Here is a 9,153-nt window from a genome sequence, read left to right as displayed (position 1 = left end):
TTTATAATTAGTTTAAATAAGAATAGAAATAAACAGCTGTTTGATAATTGTCATCTTGTTAACAGCAGCATCACATGGTAAAGCATAAAAAGAGGATCACTCTCTCTTTCTCCAAAAACCACAGTTCATAGTGCACAAGAAAAACTGACCTTAGTTAGGTCTATTATATGTTAAGGCACATACTGCATAGTGAACATTGACTATTGCATTTTGAGCCTGATCTATAGTGTGCGTTTTAGTGGAAGTTAACAACGTATTTTAGTTTGAGGCATATTTTCTTTTTTTCCCTCAGCAAAATTTAGTTTGACCCACTTGTTAATCTATCATTGAAGTATTTAAATCAACATGTTGCGTTATTCTACATCATTAATTTCTTATAGCCTAGTTTTGATTTACTTTACCATAGTTCTTGCATTGTAACCATATAATTTATTGTATTTCACTTTATAGTAATATAAATCTACAGCAATCCAGCTAAATACCATTATTACATTTAGTGTTATAATAAAACCAGTGATTTTGCATTAGAGAACTGCAGTATGTTGGCTGCTTAAAAGAAAAGAGGTGACCAATTAAATGAAATCGCTCCACTTGCTGTAGCAGTGACTTCATATTAAGACATAAAAATGTTCTCAAGGGTTTAAGATACAGTGTCTCCGTCATTCAGCGGCTGGTCAAAGGGAGTGACAAAAATACTAAATGTTTCATCCTGACACACTCGTCTTACCTGTCCATCTGGGTGTTGGACACGCCTCTTTCCTCTCTTTCTGTCTTCATAACACTTCCTTTTGTAAGATTTCAGAAATCAAGAAAAGATTCAGAGAGCTAACAGGAGGGATGAAAAACAAGAGGAGCTGAATGACGGACGGACGGAAATAAATACTTGTATGGACTAACATGAGGATATAAATGAAGGATCTGTGGAATTGTCCAGCATGGGTGAAAGTTGAGCATCTAAAGTGAGTCTGCTTTATTGTGTACATCTAGTTGACTCTACTCATGTGTGTGCATGTGGTAACATAGAGCCCAATGGAGGAGCTGAACCCTGTTTCAGACACTCAAGCCTTACTGGAATCTATGCTTCAGAAATTACAGCTAAACGCTGAGACCAACAGTAGCTCACATGCTGATATGCAAACATGTAGTCTGTATGAAACAGTGGAGGATTCATCTAAAACAACAGTTTATCCGTTTGGATTTTCTTCCAAAAGTAAAGAGCGAGATGGAAGCACCTCAGTTTGGAATAAGACTCAACAGTCTTCTCATTTTGGGGGTCCATTGACTCCTAAGCAACCCGTCAAAAGGATCTGTAAACACAACTCGGGATTCTCTACTAAACCAAAACGGCCACCATTAATTTGGGGGGAACACAAGCGTTTTACGTCAGAGAGGACCGATGATGTCACTTCCTGGGTCGGAGACGATCAAATGCCCAGGCCAGAGAAGGGAAGGGAAGGGAACACCAGCTCAAATGTGCCACCGTTTTACAAAACAGAATCCTTACAAAACCCCCCTGACCTTTTAGCTCCAACACTGACATCGTCATCTTCAGTGGTGGAAAAACCAGAGGTCAAGGGTCAAAGTGGCACATGGAGCTGGGTTGCTGTGAATGAGAAAATTGAAGGCGTCAGACCTCACGAGCAATCAGGAAAAACGACAAAGACAAGTAGGAAGAAGTGGGGGGAAGCTAAAAGGTGGGCTCAGAATGTGAAAGAGAGATGGAGAGAGAGACACAGAAACACAATGACCAGACAAAGAGATGATGGAGAAAGACTAGCGCAGAATGAAGTACAAGTGAGTATTTGTGTCCGCTTGGTTTAATACTGTCAAAGCCAGTTTTGCACTAGTTCTTTGTCTATTAGTGGAGCTTGCAATATTAGGCTACTACACTGAACCAAACACTGCAAACTTGCTAAGTTATTAAACTAGCCTAATTTAGAATTCACGACTGTTGTTGGGATACTTTCGTTTTCATTTTTAGTTAAAAGATTTGGAAAAACAAAACATAGAAACACACTAAGCGTGAGCGTCCAACCGGTAGTATGACCGGTACAGTCTGTTTGGATACTGAAATGTTCTGAAAATGATGAAACTGAGTCAAGTATAGCAACCACCTAGCAACTGCATAACAGTGTGCTAAAAACACTCAGAATGCCTTAGCAACAAAACTGTGTCAATCGCCAGTTGGCTGGCAATGCAAAGTTGTGAGAACTTAGTAAACAAACGTGAACGACGCCCAGGACAGTTGACGGGCCAGTGTTGCATCGTCAAAACAGTTTAAGCCTTGGCAATTTAAATATTCAAGCGTAAGAAGGCGCTAAATGAAACTCAATTCGCTACTTGCACGCTGTGTGGGAAGTTTTGTGCGTGCACACATCTGAAGCGCACACAAAAAGCTGCGTCTCAGAGGAGTGCAGAAATACTGAATTGAGCTCTCTTTCATGCCTTCTTGCGCTTGAATGCACAAATTCAAAAATATCGGCCTTGGAGAGTATCCTAGTAAACATAGTCGGTTATAGCTTAAAGCTACACTGTAATTTTTTAAGTTGATTCTCAGCAAAAAAACACTTTGTTCTTTCAAAATGATATGTGCTCATTAATGTGTGATTACTTATACAAACTAATCAAGTATTCTCGTAAGCGTAGAATCTGCCATTTATAATACATACGAGCGAGTCGCTCAAATGGCGGCAGCCATGTTGCGCCTCCATCTAGAAAATACATTTGACAAAGAGGGACATACCTGGAAATTCAAGCTTCGCCTTTCGCGTTTTTACACTCAGTGGCACCGTGACGAATGCGAGGGGGAGATTACTCGCGACTGCCGGCAGATTTGAAATAATACGACCACCGTAGGAGTTAAAACGCCCTCGGAATAGGAGGGGCTAGAAAGTAATATTCGGTTGGTAGTTATAAACAATTTCACTGCTAGATGGGAGAAAATCCTACACAGTGTAGCTTTAAGTGAATGTATAGTAGCATCTATGAATAGTAGATGGAAGATGTGTACCTGTATCAGTGTATTATATCTTAAAGTGACAGCAGCCTAATATTTCTGCTGCTATCTGTTTTATTATATTAATCAAACAACAAAGGACAAAGAAAAAATCATTCACTGCTCTTTAATAATGATTAATCTGTTTAATTTATGCAATGAAGACTATCCACTGTTATTCTACATTTGGTTACTTTATTCAGTGTCTCTACTTTTACTGTATTCCTGTTACTTGTCTTTAATAATGTTTCAAATTTATATTAGGCTAGTAGTTTTAGCTGTTGTATCGGAACTGCAATAGAGAATTGTGAATTTTTCGCTGGTATCTAAAATTTTGTTATCATAACTTCCTGTTTCCTGGCCAGTAAACTTTCTTTTGGTACATTTTCTTAAGTCACTGGCCATTGGCAAGTGTGGCAAAAAGTCAGTTTTAGGCCCTTGTTTGCAACCACCTAGCAACTGAATTACAATGTGCTAAAAACCACACGGAATGCCTTAACTACCATCCAACATTGTCTTAGCAACTGCACAACAGTGTGCGAAGAACCACTCAAAATGCCTAAAATGGCATTATTAAACAATAATTAATAACCACATTGCTATGTTCCAGTAATCAGTCACCCAAACAATTCAACGTCATGGCAGAGACGTTTTGTGGGCAAGCACAAGCTAAAATTAATTTAAAACACTTGTCCTTTCTGCTTATTTTCAGAGTAATCTCTCGTCGTTATCGGGGCCCATCTATGTGAACAACACACCTACGGCACACACTGAGACTATAGGTATCCACCATGAGCCGATCAACAGGGCAGTGGATGAAGATGACCCTGCTTCGCTAAGCTACATGAGGTAAACACATTCGAAATATGCAGCAGACATAGTTATCATTCCACGGGTCTGATCCATGAATCACTTTCTTTTTCTTATAAAACTCCTGTCTCATCAAGAAAGAATGTGTGACCCAGTAAGGGCTAAAATTATGAAAACACAAGAAAATATGTGATCTATTCAGTATGGAAGCTTGTTTCCACCACAAAATAAAACATTTTAAAAGATAATTGCGACTTTTTATCTCACAATTGCGAGTTTACATCTCACAATTCTGACTTTATTTCTCAGAATTGCGTGATATAAAGTCAGAATTGCGTGAAATAAAGTCGCAATTGCTTGTTATAAAGTCAGAATTGTGAGATATAAAGTCAGAATTGCGTCTTATAAAGTCAGAATTCTGACTTTTTTTCTCGCAATTGCGACTTTATATCACGCAATTCTGACTTTATAACACATAACTGCGAGTTTATAAACTCACAATTGTGAGATATAAAGTCCAATTCTAAGGGAAAAAAAGACGGACTTTTTTTTTTTACCTCAGAATAGTTTATATCTCACAATTCTGACTTTATATCTCCTAATTGCGACTTTATTTATCAGAATTGTGACTTTATATCTCGCAATTGCGACTTTATATCTCGCAATTGTGACTTTATTTCTCAGAATTGCGACTTTATTTTTCACAATTCTGACTTCATATCTCGCAATTCTGAGAAAAAAAGTCACAATTCTGACTTCATATCTTGCAATTGTGAGAAAAAAAGTCAGAATTTTGAGATAAAAAGTCGCAATTATTATTATTTATTTATTATTCAGTGGCGTAAACAAGCTTCCGTAATTCAGAGTAAGGGTGCACCTATTAAATCCTGGTTGAGATGGATTTCATTGGATGTATTTGCCTTTCAAATGAACCAACATATCTTTCATCCTTCTTCTCAGTGACAGTCTTTTCTCATTTGGCACTACTTCTAATTTAATGGAGGAGATCTTCAGCGGGACGGAGTGGGCTCAGTTTCTCTCAGTTAACTGCACCACGCAGAACCAATCAAACGAGCCACAAATTAATATCAACCAATCACGTGAAGAACAACGGAACAGTAAATGGACTCAAAATTACACAACCGATTCCCATTTAGGTATGACTAAACCTTCGCTCTCTGAGAGCTTTGTCTCCGATAAACCTGTTTACAACCAAACCGAGACGTCCCAGATGAGTGTTCCTTCATCACATGTTACTGATCTCACCACAAATCCATTACAAACTTCTGACCCGTTTACAAACGTGTTACAAAACACCAATCTGAAACTCAATGAATCTCACCACAGTGAGCAATCAAACGAACAATCACAGTTTTCCCAGCTTGATCCGAACGAATCAAAGGCAACTGACCATAGCGATCCACAACTGATGTCTAGTCAAGTCAACCAAGGTGGGACGGAGGATTTCATACCTCTCTTGGACCTTTCATTCATTAAGGTGAAAGTATAAGCATTAAGACACAATATTGATATATTAGGTTGCTAGTAATTAGCAACATGTTAGAATATTATGTTAATTCTTTCTTATTCCTTTTCCTTCTTTTCTCTCAGCCAATGGACAGATCGTCCATAAAATCCTATGGATCTCTGAGCCGTAAAAGAGAGCATTGGACAAAAAGGACAGATCCATTTGAACACACAACAGAAGACATGGAGGACGAGGACTACAGCAGCTCTTTCATGGCCACAGAGACTTCAGACTCACCCACGTCTTCACTCAACTCGCTGATGGTCAAAAAGGTATGATTTACTACATGACAGAAGAAAATATGCATTAATATAAACCAGTTTTAAAGTGCCCCTATTATGCTATTTTAAAGGTTCCTAATTTTGTTTTGGAGGTCTCCTTCAAAAGGTTTACATGCATCCAAGCTCAAAAACACTTAATTTTCTCATAAGATACATTGCTGCATCAGCTCTTTTCTCACAGTGTCTGAAACAATTCAATAAAGGATTCAGTCTCCTAAACCCCTCCTTTCCGAGAGCCTACTCTGCTCTGATTGGTCAGATGATCCAGTCTGTTGTGATTGGTCTACTCTGCTCTGATTGGTCAGATGGTCCAGTCTGTTGTGATTGGTCTACTCTGCTCTGATTGGTCAGATGGTCCAGTCTGTTGTGATTGGTCTACTCTGCTCTGATTGGTCAGATGGCCCAGTCTGTTGTGTTTGGTCTACTTTGCTCTGATTGGTCAGATGGTCCAGTCTGTTTTGATTGGTCTACTCTGCTTTGATGATTGGTCAGATGGCCCAGTCTGCTGTGATTGGTCTACTCTGCTCTGATTGGTCAGATGGCCCAGTCTGTTGTGTTTGGTCTACTTTGCTCTGATTGGTCAGATGGTCCAGTCTGTTTTGATTGGTCTACTCTGCTTTGATTGGTCAGATGGCCCAGTCTGTTGTGATTGGTCTACTCTGCTCTGATTGGTCAGATGGCCCAGTCTGCTGTGATTGGTCTACTCTGCTCTGATTGGTCAGATGGCCCAGTCTGTTGTGTTTGGTCTACTTTGCTCTGATTGGTCAGATGGTCCAGTCTGTTGTGATTGGTCTACTCTGCTTTGATTGGTCAGATGGCCCAGTCTGTTGTGATTGGTCTACTCTGCTCTGATTGGTCAGATGGTCCAGTCTGTTGTGATTGGTCTACTCTGCTCTGATTGGTCAGATGGTCCAGTCTGTTGTGATTGGTCTACTCTGCTCTGATTGGTCAGATGGCCCAGTCTGTTGTGATTGGTCTACTCTGCCCTGATTGGTCAGATGGCCCAGTCTGTTGTGATTGGTCTACTCTGCTCTGATTGGTCAGATGGCCCAGTCTGTTGTGATTGGTCTACTCTGCCCTGATTGGTCAGATGGCCCAGTCTGTTGTGATTGGTCTACTCTGCTCTGATTGGTCAGATGACCCAGTCTGTTGTGTTTGGTCTACTCTGCTCTCATTGGTCAGATGATCCAGTCTGTTGTGATTGGTCTACTCTGCTCTGATTGGTCAGATGGCCCAGTCTGTTGTGATTGGTCTACTCTGCTCTGATTGGTCAGATGATCCAGTCTGTTGTGATTGGTCTACTCTGCTCTGATTGGTCAGATGGTCCAGTCTGTTGTGATTGGTCTACTCTGCTCTGATTGGTCAGATGGCCCAGTCTGTTGTGATTGGTCTACTCTGCTCTGATTGGTCAGATGGCCCAGTCTTTTGTGATTGGTCTACTCTGCTCTGATTGGTCAGATGGCCCAGTCTTTTGTGATTGGTCTACTCTGCTCTGATTGGTCAGATGGACAAGTCTGTTGTGATTGGTCTACTCTGCTCTGATTGGTCAGATGGCCCAGTCTTTTGTGATAAGTCTACTCTGCTCTGATTGGTCAGATGGCCCAGTCTTTTGTGATAAGTCTACTCTGCTCTGATTGGTCAGATGGCCCAGTCTGTTGTGATTGGTCTACTCTGCTCTGATTGGTCAGATGGCCCAGTCTGTTGTGATTGGTCTACTCTGCTCTGATTGGTCAGATGGCCCAGTCTGTTGTGATTGGTCTACTCTGCTCTGATTGGTCAGATGGCCCAGTCTGTTGTGATTGGTCTACTCTGCCCTGATTGGTCAGATGGCCCAGTCTGTTGTGATTGGTCTACTCTGCTCTGATTGGTCAGATGGCCCAGTCTGTTGTGATTACGGCTTTAGAAACCAAACGTTGCTGCGTCAGAATTTCAGCTCCGGATCTTCCTCAGCACTTGAAACACAGTGATACAAACAGTATCGGTCTTACTGTATCAATTCGAGCCAGAGTCCTCATCCTTTGGAAGTGCATGCAAAGTGGATTTGCTTTGGCAAAAAAAAAAAAAAAACGTAATAGGGGAACTTTAACTGATATATAACCTGATTTTTATGAAAATGAGTAACACATTAAAATATAATAAAATAATATACTTTTTAATAAAAAGTAAAAAAAATATTGTGTAATTTTGATTAAACACAGAAGAATTGTTTAACTCCTGGTTAAAGTTTAGGGTGTGAACATAGTTTGTTATTACAGACTACAGACGCACATGTGTTGTTATGTCGAGATGGTTGTAGTTTTAGAGCCATTAATTGTTGGGTGGTGCTGAATTGTTAGCTTGTCTTGTGACACAGGCTACTACGATGTGAGTCACTGCAAAAAAATTTTGACAGATTCTGTAAGTCACACTTTGATTAATGTGTAACATCAGCAATACACTGCTATGAGGACTTACAATCAATAAGCATGTACATTACCATTCAATGGTTTGGGGGCAGTAATATTTAAAAAAATAAATGAGTACATTTATTCAGCAAGGATGATTGATGCTGTTTTTTTTTTTACTTTTTAACTCAGCATGATATACTAGTGTACAAGCAAGAGTTTTTCTTGTTAACCAGATTCGTCATTTAAATAAACATGAATATATTGTCATGTCCTACTTGCCCTCATGTTGTTCCAAACCTGTATGAGTTTCTTTCTTCTGTGGAACATGAAAGGGGGAAGAATTGTGAATAATTGTACTGGGCACTATATTCTGAAATATAATATGATAGCTTTACATGAGGAACACGGCAAAGATGTAAGTTATTCACTGAAAATCTGCCGCTATTAACTGCTGTCAGTAAGTCAAATTATTCAGAATGACTTGGATCAACCAATTCATTGAAAGAAGACTTCCTCCGAAGACTCGGAACAGTCATATCGACCACTTTTATGATCCATTTATGGTCATTTCAGAGCTCAAAGCCATCGTTCATTATCATTATTTTGAAGAGAGTGGCCAAGATATCTTCAGAAATTCCTCTTTAGTGTTTCACAGAAGAAAGACATACAGGTTTATAGTGAGATGAGGGTATATTGATGATGACAGAATCTTCATTTACAAGTCAACTATCCCTTTAAGTTGAGTTATAGAACATAGCATGAACAGGCCTGCAACAGCTTGTCTTTTCAAAAAGCGATTCAGTTTATGTATCCATTGTAAACACATTATATAATTTCAATTGTAATCATGTTGTCCACAAATACATCATGTCATTCTTTCTTTTCGTCTCTCAGAGGAGGATGGAAGACACTCAACGACACGTTCGATTCTCTGAGGAGGTCATCATCTTACCGCCCAGCTACTTGCCAGAGAATGATGATGATGACGATGAGGAAGATGATGATAATGATTGCCCAGAGGAGCCTTCTCCCCGGCCTTCAATCCCTAAGTGGATTGTGTCTTTAAAAGGCAAAACTGCAAAGTACAAATTTTAAATCCCTTTGCATCTGACTCTGAAATCCTGCAGTTCACATAAACTGTAAGACTGGCGA

General features: G+C 39.7%; 1 protein-coding gene across 1 annotated transcript; it reads left to right on the top strand.

Annotated features, from left to right (window-relative positions):
- Window positions 1-1,029: 1,029 nt before the first annotated feature.
- LOC308700476 (uncharacterized protein) lies at window positions 1,030-9,096 on the top strand (the record flags this gene model as incomplete). Its single annotated transcript, XM_081382109.1, has 5 exons — window positions 1,030-1,794; window positions 3,708-3,844; window positions 4,766-5,303; window positions 5,417-5,605; window positions 8,896-9,096. 5 exons carry the CDS (start codon window positions 1,030-1,032, stop codon window positions 9,094-9,096), a joined length of 1,830 nt encoding a protein of 609 aa, XP_081238235.1.
- Between the last annotated feature and the right edge of the window lie 57 nt (window positions 9,097-9,153).

The sequence above is a fragment of the Scardinius erythrophthalmus genome, assembly GCF_964197995.2.
Source record: "Scardinius erythrophthalmus genome assembly, chromosome: 13".
In the NCBI taxonomy this organism is placed as follows: Eukaryota; Metazoa; Chordata; class Actinopteri; order Cypriniformes; family Leuciscidae; genus Scardinius; species Scardinius erythrophthalmus.
The sequence above is the reverse complement of the archived record's forward strand: the minus strand, read 5'-3'. Positions and strand labels throughout refer to the sequence as shown.